Source organism: Leptodactylus fuscus, chromosome 2 (genome assembly GCF_031893055.1).
Source record: "Leptodactylus fuscus isolate aLepFus1 chromosome 2, aLepFus1.hap2, whole genome shotgun sequence".
Lineage (NCBI taxonomy): Eukaryota > Metazoa > Chordata > Amphibia > Anura > Leptodactylidae > Leptodactylus > Leptodactylus fuscus.
In genome coordinates, this window is record NC_134266.1 from 169135376 (window position 1) to 169159450 (window position 24075).

At 39.6% G+C, this 24075-nt stretch overlaps 1 protein-coding gene across 1 annotated transcript in view; it reads right to left on the reverse strand.

Annotated features, from left to right (window-relative positions):
- MRPS9 (mitochondrial ribosomal protein S9) overlaps window positions 1–24075 on the reverse strand; it is a 52139-nt gene that overhangs the window by 16036 nt on the left and 12028 nt on the right. The window contains exons 3-5 of the mRNA XM_075265088.1: window positions 15176–15238; window positions 14353–14383; window positions 12218–12297 (exon numbers count right to left, since the gene is read on the reverse strand). Coding sequence (XP_075121189.1) covers window positions 12218–12297; window positions 14353–14383; window positions 15176–15238 — 174 coding nt within the window. The remainder of the gene's footprint in view (window positions 1–12217; window positions 12298–14352; window positions 14384–15175; window positions 15239–24075) is intronic.

Sequence of the window (24075 nt, forward strand, 5' to 3'; positions counted from 1 at the left end):
GGTCTCACAGCCTCTCACTTAAACCAAATCAGTTCTCTCTAGGCTGCGCTGATGACGTCCAAAGAGACAGAAACGGTGCCGTCCGTAGCTGAGAAACTGATTTGGTTATAACCTCGCATCATGCAGCAAAGGCTTCTGGGAAGTCGGGCATGTTGTTCAGGGTTGCTTGCTATAGAGGGCAGCAAACAGAGGCACTGTCTCCCTGTTTACATCTTGGGAGACAGATTAGCATATTCTTCCCATGTTACTTTATCACCGGTCAACATGCCACACACAAATAGTGTAGATTCATATTCAACATTCTAACCAGACTCATTGGTCACCAGCATATTTACAATCATGTGGATAAACAAAAACTGTTCTATTTTCTCTTTTCATTCAGGAATTTGAAACTATTCGTTTCATCCACCTGACTACATGGATGTTCCTAGTAAATAATTATTTTTCCTAACAAAATAGTGTATAAATGATAGCTAACATATGTACTACCAAACAAAATGTTTAAAGAAACATAATGGTATAGCTTACGCTAGGTTCACAGTAGCACTGGCCTGTCCCTTGTTCTGGTCCTTCTGAGGACCAGACCAATGGGCAGGTGTACCACTATATCAGCAGATATACAGGAACCCAGCAGACCCCTATGAGTATTATGGGGTCATTCAGGTGTCTGTTGTTTTAAAATCGAAACCAGTAGACAAAAAAGTCCTCTTTGTAGGACTTTTTCATCTGACAATTTCAGACTGACATTGAGACAGAGTCTCCAATGTAGACTGTCGTGTAGATGTAGCCTAAGCCTTAGATTAGAGAAAAAATACAGAAAAATAGTAAAGGTAAACCATGCAAAAACATTTACTATATGTGTTTGAACACACGTACAAGATATATACTCCTAAACTGACATAATATCTGCATGGTTTCCTAAAATGGACATTATTAGGAACAGTTTAGAGTGTTACCACAGATTTGCACTAAACCCTGAAAATTTGCAGCAAATTTCAGTAAAATACATGTGTAAAATATATATATATATATATATATATATATATATATATATATATATATATATTAGATATATATTAAAGATATCATCCATGTATATAGTGGAAAAATTCTACAATTCTACAAGCATGCAGTGGATTCTTAAAATTTAAGACATACTCCTCCTTATGTAGCTACAAAACTGCAAATTCTAGTAGTAGTTTCAACACCCTTGTACTGCATAGCATTGAAAATTACAGGGAATTTGCAGCTTAAGCTACATGTAACACAAATATTTGTCAGTTTTTGGCTTTATTCTTACTGATCATCCGCAAAGAATAAGAGAGAAGTTCCTTGAAAATGAATCCTGTAAATCAGGTTCTGTGATTTTTTTTTAATCGACTAGAACTAAAAATTGTTATTTAACAAAAAGAAAAAAAAAACAACAGAATGCTTTCACATGGATACATAACTCCGGTCATACAAAATAGATGCCTTTTGGTGAATAGGGGTATATGGTAAGAAATTCACTGGAGCTTTGCCAGCCCATAGGACACAGACAGTGTTTTGGAAACCTGCTTTATTTTTTTGCATGCCTTATTCACCTATGGATGGTAGAGGGATCCTTAAAATAAATTGCTCACACATGGATCTATGAAAAACATGTCAAGAGACTGCTTGGCCATGTGAACAGTTTTAGGCTCCATTCACATCACACGTGTTTTACAACAGATTAGTATATCCCTCTAGTGGATGGGAAAAAAACAAAACCCCAAAAAACAGAATAAAAAAATCACAGTATATATCGATCTCTATGCAACCCCCCCCCCCCAAAAAAAAACAAAAAAACCCAAACAAACAGCATAGCAATTCTACAGGCACTATAAGGCCACAATGAATCTGTACTATGTGGTTTATAGTATAGACTGCGGTTTAATGAACCAAGACAGGCTACAGATCCCTATGAGGCACTTCGTGGGTCAGAGTCATTGGACCCACAGTCAAGATTGGATTTGCGGTTATTGTACTCTTGTTAAAGAGCGCTCACCTAAAATACAAGCAATGCCAAGGACTTGGCTCATGATATATATGTCGTTATAGGCCAAGCAGAATTTATTTATTTATTTATTACAAAAAAAAAAAAAAATCAGAATTGAAAGCAGAGAGAAGAAACAGCTGTGAGTACAGGTATTGACTATGCCATGCTCTGGAAAGGGCAAGCAGGTTTACACATTGTTATCCATTCTAGTTATTCTCTAATGACCAGAAATGGGATTTAAACTGTATGGAAATGAATACTAATAGCAGTGATATTTCCCAGACTTAGTACTCAGAAGCGCTTTGCTATTCACAGCCGAACCCTCCACTGAGCAGAGGACAGACAAGAGCAATGAGGCTGTCACTACACGAAACACCAGCTGAGGCAAGGGAGCAAGCACAAGACTACAGGACCACATTACCCAGAACACCGTGTGCCATTTATAAACACTGCCAATTCACAGCTGTGTTACCACTGCTTTCAGACTAAACTCCCCAAGTCACTGGAGCATAAAAGACATATTGTAAAACACAACTAAATAAATGATCACATTTATTTATAAAGTCAAGGGTGAGCAGAAAGGTCTGTGCAAATGGACAGAACTGCAGAATAAATGCTGGGTGGCTGGCAGAACGGTACTGGTAATTGCTGAAACACCACTTGGTGTCACTTCACACACTTTGTTATGTATCTTACTGTTATGGTCTACTGATGTTGCTTTATATGAATTCCATACTTAAAAAGACATTGAATAGACATTTAAAACATATAATATTATACCCCGTCATGCATTGCACCCACTGCATTTTTTTAAAATTACTTCCCATTATGTATATCTACATAAAATAAAGACCAAAAAAACCCCAAAACATTTCAGTAATAAGGGCGGGTTCACATCTGCGCCCGGTCTCCGATTTGTGGGTCTCTGTCTTCTCACGAAAACCTGGCAGTCATTGTCCGCCCGTGAGCGTCTTCTGTTCTCCACGGCGAAACAGTTTTGTTTTGGTTTTTTTTTTAACCAGACACAAAGTCTTGCATTTCCGACTTTGTGTCCATTTAAAAAAAAAAAAAAAAAAAAACGGTTTTGCCGCAGAGAGGCAGAAGATGCTCATGGGCGGACACTTTGCAAACCTATTCAAATAATAATTCCGAATATGTCTGCTTGATGTAAACTGCAGTCTCAGCTTCACTGCAATGTACAAGGAAAATAACAATAAGTACAGGATTTCACGAACGAAGCCAAAATTTGTTCATAAAGTATAATACAAAATGTCTAACTGTTATAAATGACTCCCAAGCCACACTCACATATATGTTAAGGGGGTTAAAGTGCATTGTTGCTGGTCCAAAAAACAAAAATACTTTATAATCAGGTGTGATCACCAAAGAAAGTTATAAGCAGACAAATGTTCTCTGTAGGGATAAATCTAGTATCATACTTGGCTTTTGAAAGGATGATTACGGTATATTGCATATGGTTGAGTTTTTCAGAGTGGAAAATTTGAGTCTCCATTGCAATGATATTCATTATTTCAGAATATGCAAATGAGCAATCTGGAGCACCAAGTGTGGCTCTGTTGGTCCAAACTGCTACACCTCACACCGCTCTAATACTTCCTTGTTTCTCCTGTCCTTCTTTAAGTAACAGGGCCAGGTGAAATTTCAGCTTCCCTCCCTGGCCCTGTCACTCAAAGAAGGTAGGGAGAAGGAGAGCTTATTAAAGCAGTGTTAAGCATAGCAGTTTGGAGCAATGGTGCTCCAGACTTCTCATTTGTATAATGGGAAATAAATATCATGGCAACATGTAAGCCTAATGTTGTCCGTTGCTGCCTTTTGTCAAAAGATGACAGCAACGGACATTAATAGTAACTGGGTAATGGACAGAGGTGAAGCCTCCTCCATCTGTGTTCATTCCCATTGACTCTAATGTAAACAACATGACAGACTCTGTCGTCCATCATGTTTGTTCACTTTTCTAATGAAAGAAAAAGTCCTACATGCAGGACTTTTCCTTACATCACGAATATCTGATGGAGTGTGCCCTGACAACATTTTTTATTTAATGTCCGCAGGTCTCACTGTGTGATGAATGAGAGCAACGGACATTACCTAACATTAGTGTGTACCTACCCTTACTGGTTTAATAAACTTTACTATGGTGACAAGACTCCCTTTAATCGGGTTGTCATGCTTTGAGCAAAAATAAAATAAAAATCAGCTGGAGGCACATGCAGGTTGCAATAGTCACATGCTGTCAATGTAACATCACCACAGCTATCCCATCAAACACCAATGGGAAATAGGAGAGATGCTGCAGTAGCAGAGGATTAGAAGCTAAGTGCTCTATGGACCCTGCCTGTGGGCAATGGTTTCATCTATTGTATAAAATTCACTACCACCAGGCTGAGAACCATTCATATCTGACAATCATGCTTACATGTGGACATTTCACATCCTCCACCAATTCCAGTTCTTTGCCTCCTTTAATAGTTGCTGCCGATTGTAGTAGTTTTTCTCTAGCCTCCACTATTCTAGAGCAATTGTTCTGTAGTGTCAAGGGAGTGGTTTTAGGGAGAAGCAGGCAAAGGGGAGTGATTGTCCAATCAGCGGCAGACAGCATCACAGCTCAGAAGCACCCCCCCCCCCCCCTTGTCTCTTCTGGCTCAAGCCCATCCACTTCATAGTAGAAAACCTAGCATATCTGGTACAAAAACTGTGTGACAGTGTGAGCTGAAAAAAAACAAAAACCTGTCAAATTCCTTGGAGCAGCGTCTATTAAATGATGCAAAGAAATAGGGGTAATGAAATGACCAAATCTTAGAGCTTTTTAGTGAATAAGCCATAACCTATATTAGTTGGGCATGATCCTGAAAATGGTAAAGTACTCATACACAAAGTATATTAGAACCTTATTATATAACAAACTTACACAAAAGTGCAAACCCCTAACAAAGCCGAATTCACATCCATTGTAGTGATGGACAAATGTCGCTGGCAGTTTCAGTTTAAGGGGGCATTCACACTGAGTAACGCCGGCGTGTATCACAGCCGTACACGCCGGCGTTACGGCAGACTGGCGAACACTTCCCATTCACTTCAATGGGAGCGCTCGTAAACACCACTGTTACGAGCGCTCCCATTGAAGTGAATGGGAAGTGTTCGGCAGTCTGCCGTAATGCTGGCGTGTACGGCTGTGATACACGCCGGCGTTACTCAGTGTGAATGCCCCCTTAAAGAAAAAAGACATCCAGCAAACCCATTATAATTAATGGAGTCCATCAGCCATTGTTGGTGTCTGTTATTTTGGCGGTCTGAGTCGCCGTTGATCTGGCCCCTGATGGATCAGAACAACAGACACACGGGCACAGATGCCTTCCTGTTAACATAAAAATATGAATTTGTATAGGTAAACTGGAATTAAAGTACTATCCATATGCTATATTAGCGTCACACCTAATTTGGAGATACATGATGTGGCATATATCACCTGATGTTCCCCTAAAAAAACAACAACAAAAAAAACACAGAAAATCACATAAATACTGTATGAAATCCTGTGTGTTTGGATGTTTGTATGTTTATTCCACTATCACGCCGCAAAGGCTGAATTTCAATGAAATTTCGCACATACCTAGACTGTCACCCGGAAAAGAACATATGCGCCTCAGAATCCACGTATATCGCCGTGTTTGCCAACCGCAGGCACTAAATTCACGGTCCGTGTAGGCTGAAGGACCTCACATGACGTCACCACGTCAGGCGCGGGGCTCCGATTGGACCAGGTCACTGTGGGGGCGGAGCTATACAGCCACAAGCTGACCGCACACTGACATGAACAACATGGCGTTGTGCATGACGGCACCTGAGAGCCGCACATGCTGGCATCGCTGGAGCCCCGTGCGCGGCGTGGACTGGCGAGTTTGCTGGGGCCCCGGGGGTCGGCAGAGTTAGACAGAAGGGTGGGGAGGGTGTGTACACGTAGGAACAGGGTGGCAGAGGTGGTGTAGGAAGGGGCCCGGAGTCGCAGGTTTGGGAGGAAGGCGGGAGCAAGCGAATGGGAGAGCGGGTAGGGAAGCAAGTGGAGAGTCCAGGGACGAGAGGAGCGGTAGTGGGCCGGTGGGGCGCAAGGTCAAGGTCCATCGTCGCACTGCTGTTGCACGGGCCTGCTGTGCCCACATGGCAAATGTGGGGGTCCGGGGCGGCACTGCAGGTGGGGCACGCAGACAGTCAGGGGCCGCGGACGAAGTCGCGGGTATAGCTAATATATATATATATATATATATATATGTATATGTATATATATATATATATATATATATATATATATATATACACTGTATATATATATATATATATATATATATATATATATATATATACTGTGTATGTGTGTGTGTGTGTGTGTATTTAGCATATACATTTACTAGACTTTTTTCTACCTTATTTTATGTTCAATAAAGACTTTCCTGTCCTGACATCCAAGTTTAACATGGGGCAAAACCAAGATATGACTGTAGCCTCGGTGTGATTCTGCCAGGCCTAAAATAGACAGTAATGCATGTGAAAAGCCACTACATAATGTCTCAATTTTGCAGCTGCAATTTTACCACAGGTGAAAGAAACCCAGACAGCTTTAATTTCATCAAGACACAATCCCTTTAACTAAATTCATGCTTGAAGTTTCATACGTTTTATTTCCAGAAAGGTAGAAGCTTCCTATCTAAATATCTATTTGGCTTAATATATGAAAACACAAATATATATTTTAACATCCAAATATTATTCATATACACAGATAAGCATAATAAACTAAAAAAACAGATGAGAAAAAAAAAAAAGAAAGAAAAGGGGCCTTGAAGTACAGCTTTGATCTGATATCACTAATCCCCGGCAGGTTAAATGCCAGAGGTACTTTAAAGCTTTCAGTATTGTCTATGACATTATACTTAGAGGTGTTAGGGTTAAATGGCTGTGAAGCACAAGCACTACAAATAAAAGCTTTATTCCTTCCAAAATGTGTAATTTCTTTATTATGATGGAATGCAACAAACACATCTTGCCCTTGGGTTGCTCTGTTTCAGCCAAAACAAATGCAAATGGCTTGTGGGATGACAGCTGTTTGATAAGGCCTCGACAAGACCTGCATGCTAGACTTTTTCTATTTTTTTCCTTATGAAACTTGGGATGAGAGGCGGAAGGCAGGAAGAGAATTAATGTAGCATACAGTCTAAAGGCAATGCTACAACCGTGATTAAGTAGAAAAGTTAAAAGGCACAGATTTTCCACAGCCTCGCTGCGTGCAACCCATCCGTGTAACGAGTTGACAGGCCTAGCGCGTCCTCTCCATCATCCACTCCGACAGCTAAAACGCAGCACTGCATCCTTTTTCAGAGGAAATTTGCGTCTGCACCATGAAGCGTTGTACATTATTTCTTAGCACTGCGGGGGGCTCAAGTCCATATGGAACCTTCACAAATATTACCACAGATCAAACCGGCGGCATCTCCAGGCAGATTTGACATACCTATTTAAATGAACAGCAGGGGTCCTGCGGCTGCCGGAGGCTGAGCAGGAGAGAAAACCTCTGTGGAAAGTGTGCTGCGGCTCCATTACTCAGCAAAGGCACACTCTGCATTTATCACCCCTTTCATTTCTGCCAGGGCACAAAAACTCATTTGCTCAAGGTCAACGATAACAACAGAACTTACATTAAAAAACATATTATATACACATTTATATGTCTAGTAAGGGAAAAGGTACAGACCTTACACAAGCTCCAATATACCACACAGCTATTCTCATAAGTACATAATTATATGTAAAATGCCCAAGACAAATTATTTTCCATGTATGACATGGCAAAAACACACTATTCAGCAGAGGTGACTTAAGTAAAGGATCATACTCATGTGCTAAAGGATGCTGCATGACGCTTGTTTAACCATTTCCTTTCTATAGTATTCTCTAAAAATAAAGCCAAAAAGCGGCAGTACTGTGTAGCCAAGAAATGAAAATATATAAAGTCATCTAGAATAACAGACAGTGTCAGTAACACTAGATACAGGGAGCTGGGACACAGCTTCAAATGACTTAAACGTTTGCACAGGATATTTTAATAGAGAAAAATATAATACTCTTCATCTGTATTCTCACTATGACTTACTTCCCACAATAAGATACTTTGTTTTACAGGAAGTTAACACAGAATGCCTGCAAATAGTAGTATCTGTATGTAAGACTGGTCCACAAGTTGAAAATTGGATCCCATGTTTTGTTTTTACAAAATTACAGTTGAACTGCTCCCCTTGCTACATCAGATAGGGGATTAAGCAGTGACCAAGTTGGATGCATAACATAATGAGTATGCTCTTCCGAAGGGGGTTCCCATGCTTCATAGTGATATTTATAGAGCAGGTCCTATTATGCTCCATGAAAATGAATCAGAACGGAGTCTTCTCCCCCCACCACCACTGAAATCAACGGAGGAGATATCATCCAAGGGAATTCCATGAAAAAAAATTGGATCCCATTTGACCTGTACACTGTGTTGTGTGCATGAGGCCTCAAGGTTTCTCATCTTTCGAAGCAGCACACTTCCAAATAGTTGAGTACTGATAATTATTTTGCCGGCCAAATATTTGCCAAGCATTTTATCTTGTGCATATACTGTCTGTTCTGGCTTTAAAGTGAATTTGTTAGCAGTACATTGGTTAGAAACCTAATCACAGTACCTTGTAGAGGGTTCTACACTTTCCAAATATATCTTTGGAATCTAAAACAAAGACCAAAGCAAGATAATACATGCCCTAATGCACTTTTCCCCTATCTGCATATGGACAAACTGAAATTTACATGGCAGTGGGGCAACAAAGCTTTTTTTTTTTTTTTTTTTAAAGCATGGACTACTTTATATAATAATTTACTGCTTGTATATATTTGTGCCCTAACGCAGCTTGAATAATGAATTCTGTGATTTGTGAAATTGCAGCAAAATCAGTAACTGACATGTTTGTAATCTGTGGTAACATCTGTCTAAGGTTCCAAATCTGGAATGGACTTGAACCCCATGCTGTGTGCAGAAACAATGTACAAAGCTTAAAGTTGCAAGAACAAATTCCTGTGAAAAGCATGCAGAAAGAGAGTAGCACAGCTTTCTCAGCTGTCATAATCCAGACCACCTCAGGGAGCCACAGGCAAGGGTATTCCAATATTGCTAAAATACTGGAGCCAGCCGCAGAGGAGAAAGAGACCGTGTTTGGACATGTATGGGTCCATTCACACGGAGGAAATGGCGCTGAATTTGGTGCTGAATTTCAGCGCTGAAAAAAAAGTCTCCCATTGCCTACAATGGGTTCCTTTTTCTGCTAGCACCATTTTCAGAATTTCAAAATTCAGCACCATTTTCCTCTTTGCGAATGGACCCTATGGGTTTTCCTTGTTTTTTTTTTAGGAAAGTATGTTTGGAATACTCCCAGTGTGGCCTACAACCCACCATAGTAGATAGTAGTTCACTTAAAATCTAGAGGGGCATTTTTAGAGCCAAGCACAGACTAAAGCATAATAAAATGCCTCCACACAAGGAAAATAAACCCTTATGTTCAGCTTTGGTCCAACTAGGTTCGCTTCAAAATCCACCTCAAAAAAACGCCTCCCAGCTGTCCCATTCATTTCAATGGGTGTCATGACACTTCTTTTTATCTCTAGATGATTTTTCAGCTAAAGAAAAAAAAGAAGTGTCATGAGTCATGACCTATCTTCAGGCAGATTCAGCCTTGCAAACCACTTTGAAATGAATGAGAAGCAAAAAAACAAACAAACCAGTTTTTGCTGCATCTTCAATGAAATAAGCATGGACAGTATCTAGGCCAGACTGCAGGGAGTCGGTATCTGGAGGTCTACCATTTAAAATGCTGCTGCCCACGTTGGGCTTCTCTTTGAGAACGAGGGGATAGTCAATGTCCATTTCAAATTATATTCCTGCATCTTTTGCAGAGGATACAGCAGAGCCTGTACTGTATTCTGTAACCACAAACTAATGAGGCAATGCAAAGATAATCAACTTTTTATGGATATGCAAATCAGCCTCAAATGCATCAAGGACAAGTTCTGATTTGCAAGAATTGCCTACAGACAGTGGTAATGTAGGCAGAGGCTCAAAATGTCATTCACTGTTGGACAGCAATTTTAGAGGACATTCAGATCACTTGTGTTGTAGGCAAACGTGGCCCTGCCCCTGGTGTACTAGTCGTTGATTTGTATATCCATAGAAAAGTTATTATCTCTGCCATAGAAATTAATGGCTGTATAAAATATGGCTAGTAGGGTTGAGCCGATCTTGAGATTTCGAACCCGAATTCTCAATTTTCCATTCGAACCTGATCCCAATGCAAGTCAATGGGATATTTTAAATAATCGAAGATCAGATTTTAAAAACGATCCTATTCACTACACAGCATCCTACTCACTCCTCTTCTCGCCTCGCTGCCCTGGCCTCCCAGGTTAGTGTTACAGACCAAGGAAGAAGGTGGGGCTTGTGGCTTAGGAGAGTGTGGGCGGGTACAGGGCGAGGAGTGTTAGCTACTAGAGATGTTAGCTAGTCTCCCATTAGAATGAATGGAAGCAGCCGGCGCGCAGTGGGTTAAGCGGCATCCATTCATTCCTATGGGACCTAGCTAACATTGTTAGCTTTTCCCACAATGCTTGGCCAGTAGCAAAGCATTGTGGGAAATAACCTCAGAACTCGATCTCGCCTAAAAAGATTGGGATCGGAATTCCAATCGCGAAATTTACTCGATCGCCGATCGGAATCCGATCTTTTCCGATCCCTCAACCCTAATGGCTAGCACACTCATAATGCCCATGGTCATGGGCATGAGGCCTAAATATATCTTTTAAGACTCACTACACAGATTGAATATTAAAGTGTGTACAAAGGGTGTATGGAGGCACAAAGAAACTCTCAGGAGCCATTTTATAGACATACAGTAAGCACGCCATGTGCTACAACTTTTCTCTATGAGAACCAGTGCATTGGCTCATTATGGAAAGTTTTCTGATGGCATTGTTTAGGTATGTCTAACTTTACATTGCGTACTGTATTTGCGATATAAATAATGAATGCATGCTTTGTTCCGCTCTCATCCACTATTAACAGATGTAGGATTGGGAGTGTTAATAGTTCATCCATATGGGCTGCATAAAATAAGACAATAATTTACATACATATCCTTAAAGCAACCCCTATATAAAACCCATTTCCAAACTGGCAGAATTCGCCAAAAACAGAACAAAACCTCAAATTCAAACAAGGTTGAACATTTCTTAGTACTAGGATACTCCAACATGCATTATCTTCCCCATGCAGCATGCACCGCATTCATTGACAGGACATTCACCAACACCCTGTTAAATCTCATGTAATAACTAGAGATGAGCGAGTAATGTTCGATCGAGTAGGTGTTCGATCGAATACTACGGTATTAGAAATACTCGTACTCGATTGAACACTACTAGCTGTTCGAAGTTTAAGGTTCGATGCAGAACCAGTGTTGATTGGCAGAATGCTATACATTCTGCCAATCAACGCTGGTTCTTCTCTTACCTTTCCGAAGTCTTCTCCACGCTGCGTCCCCGCTTCTTCCTCTGGGTGGAATTCACTCTGCCTAGGCATCTGCACGCGCATGAGTAGTCGGCTCTGCTCAGGCGTCTGGCCTGGGCAGAGCCGCACGCGCATGCGCAGTCGGCTCTGCCTAGGCCGGATGCCTAGGCAGAGTGAATTCCACCCGGAAGAGGACGTGGGGACCCTGCGCCGGGAGAAGACTTCAAGCAGAATCCAGCACGACCGTCACTCGTGGACTTGGTAAGTATGATTTTATCGAATGTTGCCTACCCCTGAAACGAGCATTTCCCCCCATAGACTATAATGGGGTTCGAAATCCGTTCAAACAGTTGAACAGTGTGCGGCTGTTCGAATCGGATTTCGAACCTCGGACACTTTAGTGTTTGCTCATCTCTAGTAATAACAAAGGCAGACCTTTGCCAGACCCATCTGACATTAGCTCATACACACAGGTAACCCATGGAGCCTAGTTCACTGAATCATCTCACATAGAGGCCCAGTCTATTTGTTGAGGTCCCTTGTGTTATTTAATACTTTAGCTTGCCATTCACACAAGATATCAGACAACATAAGATACTTACATGCAGTAATGAGTAAAACGCCTGCTTGCCAGTGTAAAATAGAAAGTGGAATGGACGCTTGTCTTCTCCCCACTGAATTGCTGTTGGAGAAAAAGGCACTTTAACACATTTACTAAACTGAGATATTAGCCAGATTTTTACAGAAGTCATGTACCATGTTTAGGTCTACATTATACATCAAAACCATAACTTACTATTCTACAACAATTACATATAATGCATTATACAGTATAAGGGCTAGTTCACACAGGGCAAAATGGTCAAGATTTTGCTTGGAATCTGCGTCAAAATCCTACCGCCACCCACCTCGCGACACCACCCTCCGGACTAGGCCCAATCCGAAGTGGAAAGCCGCAATGGGATGTGTTCACGTAGAACCCCGTGTGAACTAGCCCTAAAGGGGCCCCAAATTTAACTTATTGATAGAGCTCTTTACTTATCTTTAGTGCTGGTTAAAAACTGAATGATTAGGAAGACCATAGCTGTTTAATACAGACTGAAAGAAATTACATTATATGTAACTTAAAGAGGTATTCCCATCTCTGCCCTTTATGGCTGAAATGGGAATACCCATTGAAGTGCTGCGGTCAGAAGTTAACAGCCATGCTGCACTCTTTTCACAACTCCCAATCACGTCTATGGGATTAGAGTAGCCAGCTCGACTCTTTCCGTAATTCTGCTGACTTCTAGCTGTGACATACAGATAAATATTATCACAATCATGAAGGCCTGAAATGGGATTACGGTAAACCTTTATTAGAACTATTGTATGTTTATTTGCCTCCAAATTTTTACACTTCATCAATTTTCCACCCAAAGTGGTATATGACTGATTTCAAGAGTGCCATTTTGGCATCTGATAGGGATATATGTATTATAATACCTTTTGTCGCACTCATTGCTGCGATTTTCCATAAAGACTAGCATCACAAAAATACATATAGTGTGTAGAATACATATTTGACAATGGTGTTCTATTAGTAATTTAACTGCATCATCAGAGGCATTAATTGAAAGCATTTCTCAGTATATACATCAAAAGGATACCAAAAAGGCAGTTTATAGAGCCTTAATCTGTTGAAGTGCTGTGCTGTAAGTGAAGCACCAGGAGATACAAGTTCCTTCACATCTCATATTACTAGGCTGCTGAAGATGTATGGGCACAGAAGTCCACAATTTATAGCCCCATTTATGGATTAATCTGACTTTGAACTCCATCTATGCAATAATCAATACAGATGGCAGCATAGGGGAGGTAAAATATGAGATATGATGCTCCTTTGTGAATGCCTCTTTTTCACCATAGATAACCCCTTTAAGCTAAGGCTCCATAGTATAATCAAGGCTGAGGCAAGTTGCACACCTAAAAATTGGTGCAATTTAACTTTAGTTTGGTGACTTTGGCTTGCAACTAACAATACGCCATCATCACATCACACAATTAAAGTGCTAGTCCGAAGCTAAGGCCATATGATGTGGAAATTCAGCTTTTTTGACACTTCTGCTGCTTTTACACGACGTGCGGCCTTAGTCTTGCATGGGTTTTCCCACAAATATTTATCACCTAACCACATGTTCGGCAAGGGTCATTAGAGATTACTAGGATAGGATGTCCCCAAGCACTTCCTCCTGCTATAGTGTTATATGAAGCACAAGTGTGCATGCTCAAAACAAGCTACTCCTCAGCACTTATTTGTTAAAGAGACTTTATCATTGAGAAAAGTCATTTTTAGCTAAACACATACTTGCATAGCCTTTAGAAAGCAAGTAGGGAGAGCAGGGAGAGGAGTCATCAGCACAGCAGCCTCTCTGCTCTCATATACATACAGCAGACAGTGCACACAGACACTTTGGGGTGTACGCTAGAGGCTAATTAGCATGTGAATAAAAACTGACTTATTCAAAAACTACTAAGGCAATTTATATACAAAAGGTAGGTGTGGAATAGCCTTTCTAAAGGCTATGCAAGGATGTGCTTAGCTAAAAATAACTTTTCCCAATGATAGAGCCCCTTTAATAAGGAGGAATAGGGAACTTGGAACCTCCATAGTGACTGGGGAAACCACCACTCCTGGCAACACAGGATGCTCAAGAAGAAGAGAAAAAAAGCTGCATAAAATATACAAGTAACTCACCCAGTTGCTTTGGAAAAATCTCATCAGGGTGCTGTAATATTAAACAAAAAAACAAAGGAAATATTTATCAGAACAGTAAACTGAAGCCCTGGGCCAAAAAGATCAGCAAGACTTTTTGCTTATGAAGGCTCAGTGTTTTATAAATGGATGATAAATCGCATGTTTTGCACTTTCTAATGCCTAATGACGCATCTTACCAAGAGCAGGTACCTTGAGGTTTTTTTTTCTAGTTTTTATTCTATTCCAAGAGAACCCCTATAAAACTGTCTCCATCTCTGCAAAAAGAAGCACAATCCAGAGTCTCTTATCTGCTACACTAGAACCATGGTTCTAGATACTACAGACCTATGCATACTGGAATCTGAGGATAACTCCCCTCCAGCCACTGAAACATGAAATTATAACCTTTAAGACTAGAAGACACGTTTGGCAAGAAAAAAAACCTTGACTGCTTTTGTAATGATGGGGAAAAGCACTGATAAAGAGCTTTACCTGACCCTATAGAGAGCTGTGTGAATATACCTCTTTCCTTTCCTATTCAATACCAATCTGTGCAGGAGATGACAAGTTGACGCACATCTATATGTGAGTAAGTGACAGGGCTGAGAGGAAGAAAGGGAACTTGCCTTAGTGCCATGTTTTGGAAAGTAGCTCCTTATAGATCAATGCCTAGTTTTTCTTTTAAGGAGATATAGTATCTCTTATGCCTGCAGCAGAGTTGTGTTATAATGTGTCTGTGCATTCTGCATGTACCGTGTGTGTATATGCACTTGTGTACTTACACTTGTGCGGTGTGAAATACATATATATGATGCCACAGTACCTTCATAAGTGGTCGAGCTCTCTTCTCAAATAATCCAGAGGGAAAGAGATAGGCAATGGCTTTCTGAAATAAGAGAAAAAAAGAGTTAGATATCCAATAGCATAAATAGAATGCCGAAAAAATAATCTTGTATTAATTTCATAACCATCTTTTACCAGCACTTTTCTGCCTAGTCAAAAAAGACATGACTGTAAAGAAAAAAGAAAAATAAGACTATTTTCACATGGCTCAAAAAAGTAACAAAATCTGCAACAAAAAAAAGCAGTGTTTCAGCAACATGAGGCCTCAGGCTAAAGATGTAAAAAAATACAGCACAATGAGCTCCTTGCCCATCTGCTATTGTTGTCCCTTGTGGAAAACCCTATGCTTCTCCTTCCTCCTGGATTTTCATAATTGGATCAACAAAGCCCCAAAACCTAGCACCTCCTTTCATTTAGTCTGGACCAGTAAGTAAGCGGCCATTTTCTTGTGGCCTGTGGGCATGCGCAGTCGCCTCTGCCCGAGGCCTAGAAGTTTCACCACCAGAAGAAGACGCGTGAAGAGGCTGTTCCTGAAGAAGATGGAGGCGGCGCTGGAGAGTTCTTTTGCAGCATTGGGGACCCCCCCAGTGCTGTTTGAGCGCTGGGGCCCGCCCCCAGTGCTGCGAGAGAACTCATTTGCATCCCGGCGAAAACCGGAATTTATACCGAACAGTGGCGCGGAGAAGACATCTAAAGGTAGGAGAAGAATAGCCTTTGTTAAGGATATTGCTACGTATTAGTCACAAAAAAATTGTGTTTTAATGATAGGATCCCTTTAAACGTGACATACAGTGGAGTACAGAAATAGGATAAAGGTTACAGCTATAATAAAAGCAGAAATGTACTCATGTGACCTTTCATGTAGTGATACATATATATAAGTGACCTTTAATTTTCCTGATAAACCCCACAACAAAATGAAATGAACCGTAGAGATACCGATAAATTGTGATTAGACTTATTAGACCTAGAAATATAATTAGCACCAATTAGATTATTGAGAAAAAAGGTGGTGCAAGGAAATAAACAGCAAAAAATTGCATTTAGATACTGGTCCTTTATCTTAAGAAATAAATTTGTTTAAGCAACATAGCAGTATTTTGCCCCATTATCAAAGTTATCTTGCATGTGTATGGGCAGTATTACGTTATGTTCACACCTGCATTCAAGTTTCTGTTCAACGGACCCCAGGAACCGAAAGCTAATCCACTTAAAAAAGCGGTTACCCATAGACTCCACAAACTATAATGGGTCCGCCAGGTTTCTGCCCGAAAAAAAAGGAAAAATGTAGAAACATATCACTGATTTTCCAGCAGAGCATTTCACAGAAAGACTGTAGAGTTTTCCTTTTTCTTCAATGTGTGGATGGGATTACCCACAATCACATCAACTTTGCATAGGCTGTAAAACGTCGCAGCAAAAATCGCAGCGTTTACCTTATGTAGGGCCCCAGTCTATGACCATCCTCAACCGTTATGTAGTGAACCTTCCAAAGACTACAATACAGTTGTAAAAAATAAAACAAACATCCACAGATCTGAAAATGCCTGGTCTTCAAACATATAAAAATATTCCCATACAGCAAACCATATAAATCTGGTATCCCTAGAATCCTATAGACTACACATTACATGTCATTTTTGGCTGCACAGTGAACCCTGGAGAAACAAAGCTGTAAGGAATTTTCTTCAGCTCCACCCCATTGTATTTTTTTTTTCTTTTTCCCAGGACATCGCATGGAATATTAAATAGTACCATTACAAAGTACAATTTGTCCCTCAAGCATTAAGCCTCGATATGGCTCTGTGAATGGAAAAATAAAATTACAGGGTTTGGAAGACGGGGGGCCCAAAAACAAAAATTGAGAAATGCCTGCAGTAGAAAGAGGTTAAAAGGGAGTCTGTCAATAACAAAATTTTTAGAAACCAAATGTAGTACCTTATATTGATTAAAGCCATGAGCACAGGGCTATAAATTTGTAGAATGACTAACAGAAAATTGTTTTCTCAGTCCTATGCAAATAAGCGAATATCGTCCTCTCACTTAATACCTCTTCCAGTAACACTAAGGTAATCTGAACTACCCCCGCCTTCTTCTGAGCAAGAGGAATATCTTGCTGCAATGCTCAGCCTCCCCAGAACACACTCCCAATGCACTCATAGTTCATTTACATAAAAATAAAAAGCAGATTTTCACCAAAATTAAAGAGCTACTACATTAACAAATGATAGAACTGTACTCATAGCTCTGAGCACTACAAAGAACAGGGGCTGGTTTAATAATGTTTTTGGTGCTGATAGAGACCTTTAAAGGGAGTCCTATCACTGCTCCCCACTTTCCTACACACTTTAAATCGCTCCCATAGTGCGGGAGGATCAAATCATACTACCCAGAGGAAGGAGCAAAATGCAGGATGGGGGTATTTAGTGATGATGAAGCAGTGCTTGGTGATGGAAGAAACCCCACCTGTGCTCCAAGATCCTGATTTGAATAAGGAATAAAAGTGCTTTTTCTCTGCATCAATGGGGCTTTGAAAATTAAGAAAGGTATGTTTTTTATTCTGCTAACAGTATATATAGGACTATAGGAGCGTTTTAAAGTAGTTGGTGCAGTGATAGATTCTCTTTAACTAAATTTCATCTAAGGTAAGATTAGGCACATTTGTATGTAGCCATAAATGGTTCAAACAAGGCAGCTCAAGATGTATTATTCTATAAAAGCTTGTCCTTTAAGATTGTCACCATGAAAAAGGCTATGTTCTTGAGCTGTGGAATTTTTTTATTTAATTTTTTTTGTAATTGAATGAGGTCCTCATACTCGGATATAGAATACTCTGATTTATGATAATGACTCTTAGAATAAAGAATTTGGCATTGACAGATATGTGGCAAGTATAATTCAATCATACCCAAAAGGAAATTATGGATTAATTACACAGCAGTAAAAAGTTGACAATTACAAATTTGTGATTATCTACTTACCAAGTCTGGGTAAAGAAATACATCAACGTCTGCAGTGCATTTGTTTTTCCATGCCCTCATCATTAGAGAAATGTGCAATAAATAACTTATGTTGCAGCGTGTCAAAGTGAAGACAAAAAAAGGGCTCTAGGAAGACGCTCTCAGCGCTAGCAACACTGATCTGAAGACACTCTGAGCCATGTGTAATAGGAGAAATTCCAGCATATTTTGCTCTGATTAGCAATATTATTACTTTATGATGTAGGCAAATCTTTTATACAGAATTGTATTAGAATAGTAACACCATTTTTTAGGCTTTGCTATCTATACTATCAATTCTTGGTATCATAGGCAATAATTAGTTGTGCAAGTTACTGGGCTGAACGGCAGAAGTTGACATTCCCTTCTTGGACATCACTGACACTGGCATCTCATAGGCTTTTTGCTCTGTCAGTCTCCTGCATTCACTCTTTACATGACAGAGTTACTATTAAAAGCTTACATTATCTATATATATTTCTTACTCCTTTTGAATCCACTTCTGGATTATGTGGCATCTATCAATAACAAAAATAGAAAAAAAAAAGAAAAATGTTTGTGAAGCCACCTTTAGGCTAAGGACATATAGTGGGCCGCAGCGGAAAAAAGCATTGCAAAAAAAAAACCACGGTGGAAACGCATTGGGGTTTTTCCCGCACAGCTTTTCTCTGCAGACTTTCTGCTTCAATTATACCTAAAGTGAAGCCCCCAGCATTTCCTCAGTTATAACATGCTACTATTTCCAAAAATGCTAGAATCCCATCCAATTTTTTTTTACAATTTATTATTTTTATTATATTTAAATTATCTGTAACTAGCTTATCTTCTTTTCTGGTCAAAATGCAACTGCTACAAAAGGAGAATTGTCCAGATTCTTACTTTGTGCAAGTTGTATACATTCCAGATTATATATATATATATATATATATATATATATATATATATATATATATATATATATATATATGTATGTAAAAGGCTATTACTAATTGTTTATTTTAGTTTTTTTTTATTTTTTAATGCCACACAGAATGGTATTACTATGTAAGATAACATTTTATGCTGGTATTATCATTTTGGTCAGACAAACAAAAATGGGCAGCACAAACCATAAATGCTGAACGGGTTCCCAACCAGATGCTTAAATCCCAAAGATAAAGGGACTTTGATGCGTTCTTGGCAACAAACCAAGTCAGTGCATGTGTCAAAAATTCCCAGAGGTTAAAAAATAAAATGCATCTGTTAACTAGGAATGTGCGACTTGTAACTTCGATTTTATTGAAAGCTATAGCGCTAAAGAAAAGTTCATTTTGTTGAGCTTCCAGTAATTCTTTTATCCATTAGAATCTTCCTCTGGAGCCTTCACTAAATGGACTCTGGAAGCGGAGCTGGCACACCGGAGGCATCTGTGCTGTATTAATCTATTACTTAGCATGTCTTTTCTTAATCAAGGTTTAAAGACTCTCCCCAACCAGACTACTGATTAAATAAGGTTATATGACTGACTCACAACACAAGATTTTCCTGGAAAACACCTGTTTTGCATTGCCTAGATTTCGAGCCTTTATCCTGGAACTTAAAGGCAAGATAAGGTGGCAAAAAACAAAAGGTTATATTATAATATATATATATATATATATATATATATATATATATATATATATATAAAATAAACTTTATAAATACATACTAGAGTTGTTGTATACTATACATTGTGTGCTTGCTTAAGATGGTTGTTCCAGTTCATATCTTTAACCCTTCCTTACACTGTATGTTCACCTGTCCATTTGGCTGGGGATCCTTTTGGGTCCCTGAGCTTAGTAACTTGCGGCCTACACATGAGTAATGCGGCCAATCAGTTGCTGAGCCGTAACAATATTCCAACTGGCTAAAAATTTCATGTTTGGGCAGAGTGACAACAAAGAACCAGGGACCGGATGTTTCCAGAGTTATCACCAGTTGAAGACACAACTGGGTTTGGCATGTTTATACATACAGCTGCTCACAATCCCAATTGTTTTTCTAATTAGTAATATCTATGGTAATAACACAGTGATATTTGATTTTGGTGTCATATGAAGGAAGAGATCTCATCTCATCATACCAGATGCTATGTAATGCCAAAAATATATAACAGTTTGAAGTGATCCCTCGAGCCTCAGCTTCCCTGCATTATAAAAGAATTCAACCTTTAGTACTTAAAGTAAGAAGAGTAGAGTTACCAGTCAGCATTAGAGAAACAATGGAAATAATACAGAAGAGACAAAAAAGGATTTCAGAGCCGGAAACCAAAATCTGTTAAAGTATATTACAACATTTAAAGACTAATGAAAAGACCAGTTTTGGAACCCTATATCCTGGAGGCCTAAGAACATACAGACCCAGTGTATCAACAAACCAGCCTGGTTTAGGACCATTCCTAAGGGTATTGTCTAAGCAACCAATCTTATCATTCTTCTTATAACACCTATACAGGCATGTGGCATTCATTGCAGGGAGACCATCAGGCCAGTACCTCATAGATGGGCCTTGGGGTGTATGTTATTTATGACCATACAGGTCATGGACTATAGTGCAGTGCCAATAGAAGCAGGGCAAGTTCAAGGGTAGCAGCTCATGTTCAGTGGTCAAGAGTATAGTCAGGATGAGCAGCACATATGGTTGTCAGGAACAGGCTATAATCAGTATCAAACGATCAGAAAATAATGGCAGCATGCAGGGAGAAAGTCACAGAACAAGCAGAGTTCAAACTTATGCAACAGAGAATAACTCAGAAGACTATGATGAGATCAGGAGCAAGCCAGGGTCAATCACTGAGTATGCAGACAGGAAAGGGGAACCTCATCAGGCTACTAGCAAGCTAGGGACAAAATTACTCAAGCAGTGTGTGACACGTGAAGCAGACTTTTATATTTGCAGACTATCAAAGATAGACTGGGAAAGATTTACTAAGCGGACCCGTTGTGTAGCAAAAAGGACGCGACCACCAAGCAGCAGCAGCAGCATCAAGACGTGCAGGTTCATGGCAGCATGGACGTGTAAGGAACGGACAGTGTGTCATGAAAGTAACTTGGTGGCTGTGCTTTCTAAGAAAGGAGGTATGCCAGTGTGCGCAGAATGATGGCGTTACCAATGATAACTGACACCTCTCATGTCTTCCCTTTAATTACATTTATAATTCATAAATTAGTCCTCTTAACTCAAATCATAACGAATAAAAATATACCTCAAATTTGTCAAACTGTTACATAGAAGTCATTGTCAAAGTTATTTTTTACATACAGTATATCGTAAAGAGTTAGGTCCCTTTCAGACAAATAAATATGGGCCAAGAAATATAGTCTGTTGGATGTATTTCCAGGCCCTGAGAACTGACATTTCAGAATTATACCGGCTTTATAACTACCGAGGCGCTACGTGAACACTGGACTACAGATCTGCAATAGGTCTAAAGCTCAGGACATCATACACCACATTTTGTTTTAAGTTCAGTTCACGGGAGCCACAATCGGGAAATACAGCTGATACACGGCCTAATACATTCATTTCACAGGGCCCTGAAAACTAGAAATAAAAAAAAAAGAAAAAAAAAAGAAAAAAAATAGAAGCAGCGATATTAGGCAATTATGGTATTTCACTAGATTTTACATATGTGGACTAAGTCAATGCCAATGTTGAAGGCAAAGTAAAAACATTAACCATTTATTGCTCAATGCCAGTCATACTGTATTAGAATAAATTGAGCAAGCTACATTTGGATTAAATAAATAATAAAGATGGTCTCAATAGTAAAAACACACTCCAATCTGTGCACATGCCAAATAAAAGGATAAGTAAATGGCATTACCACCCTTACCAAGACCAAAGCTGTCTAGAAACCTCCTCCTCTTCCCCTGCCCCTTATGTGTTCCAGCTGAGTAAGACTAGTGCCATGAATAAAACATAACCTTATGCCTCAGATTTCTCTTGTTTTTCAGGAACAGACTGAATGCATTTTCATTATGTTTTTACCTCATACATTTGGTATTTAATGGGATTGTAACATAAAAAGCTTTATGCACTGAACATTTTCATCCTTGTTTTAACAAAGTTTACATTTGTAAGATTTTGGTTATGTAACATAATTTAAAGGGGTTTTCTGAATAATTTCTTTCATGACAAAGCCACTAAACAGACTACTTCAACTAAATCCAGACAATGGGGGTTCGCAAATAAGAATATTTCCTACAGACTATAAAAGCACTTGCACGGTCACCAAACACCCCTGTTCCAGCAAATGGTTGGCACCCCCCAGGGATTTAACTTTTATGGCATACCCAGTAGGTTTGACAAAAGTAATTTGTCATTGTCACATAATGAAAGATTATTCCACTTGTTTTAGACTGGCAACCTGAATAGATGCTAACAAGGCCCCTATGGTATACATGTATAAACACCACTGAACCAAATCTGTAAACTGGCTTCATAAAACTCATATCAAGTAGTACAAAAGCATAAAAATATATAGAGTGTAACATTACTGTGTGCTACATGAGCCCTGTCAAACCAACAGCATGGTTCATATACAACCAAGCACAACATATACATGGATTTGTTATGTTCTCCCCGTGTTTGCATGGGTTTCCTCCGGGTACTCTGTCTTTCTTCCACACCCTAAAGACATACTGATAGGGAATGTAGATAGTGAGTCCTATATGAAAGTGCTTGTGAAGCACTGTGGAATATGTTGGTGCTATAAAAGTAATATAAATAAAATAATAAACATTACTTACAGTTCTATACATTTAATCACAGTCCATGTGAACAGTGACGTGGTTGTAACCAGTCATACATACATGTTCATACTGCAAAATGCAGATATTGAAAACATCAAATCTACATTGTCTATGGTATCAAATAGCAGTGTTCCTTATAATGTAAGAAGGTCTTCTTGTTTCTACAGCACATATTATACATCCCCATACACATGAACATATTGCAAACATATAAAAACTATGTTACTGTATATACTCGAGTATAAGCCGAACAGAATATGAGCCGAGGCCCCTAATTTTACCACAGAAAAACGGGAAAACTTATTGACTCGAGTATAAGCCGAGGGGGGGAAATGCAGCAGCTAATGGAAAATTTCAAAAATTAAAATGGTCGGAGTTTTTGGGTGCAGTAGTTGCTGGGTGCTGGGGAAGGGGAGGGGGTGTTTTGGTTGTCTGTCTGCTCCTTCCCTGAGTTTGAGGACTGTTTTTTTTCCCCCCACATTGAATTCAGTCTGGCTGTATATAGGGTATCTGCAGTGCTCCTATTAACCCCTTCCCGACAGAAGAGAAGCACTGCAGATACCCTATATTCAGTAGACTGGGCACTTTCAGACACAGGGATACCTAATGTGTTTGTGTTTCACAGTCATTTTCCACTTTTGTATGTATTCCAGGGAAAGGAGTGATTTACAACTTTTTTTTAAAGCTTCTTCCTTTCCCCCACTATTTTATGGGAGATTCTATACATTGATATTGCGGCTGGTCATAGACCCCTTCCCCCCCCCCACCTCCTAAAAAAAATGTTTGTTTGTTTTTTGTTTTTTTTCTGACTTGAGTATAAGCTGAGGGGGGCTTTTTCAGCATAAAAACTGTGCTGAAAAATTTGGCCTATGCTCGAGTATATATGGTATAGGTCCATATAGCCATCTATATAGTGTTACTGTACTTCTCCAGATGCCTCAGATTTGTTAAAGAGAGAAAATAAAATTCTCATTTATTTGACCCTTAGCTTGCACCTTATTTACGCTAGGATCACACCTGCTTTCAGCCTTCCGTTCTGTGCGTTCCATCTTCTACATGCAAGAAGACGGAAAGCACAGACCGGGTCCGGCCGTGAGCGGCGGTGA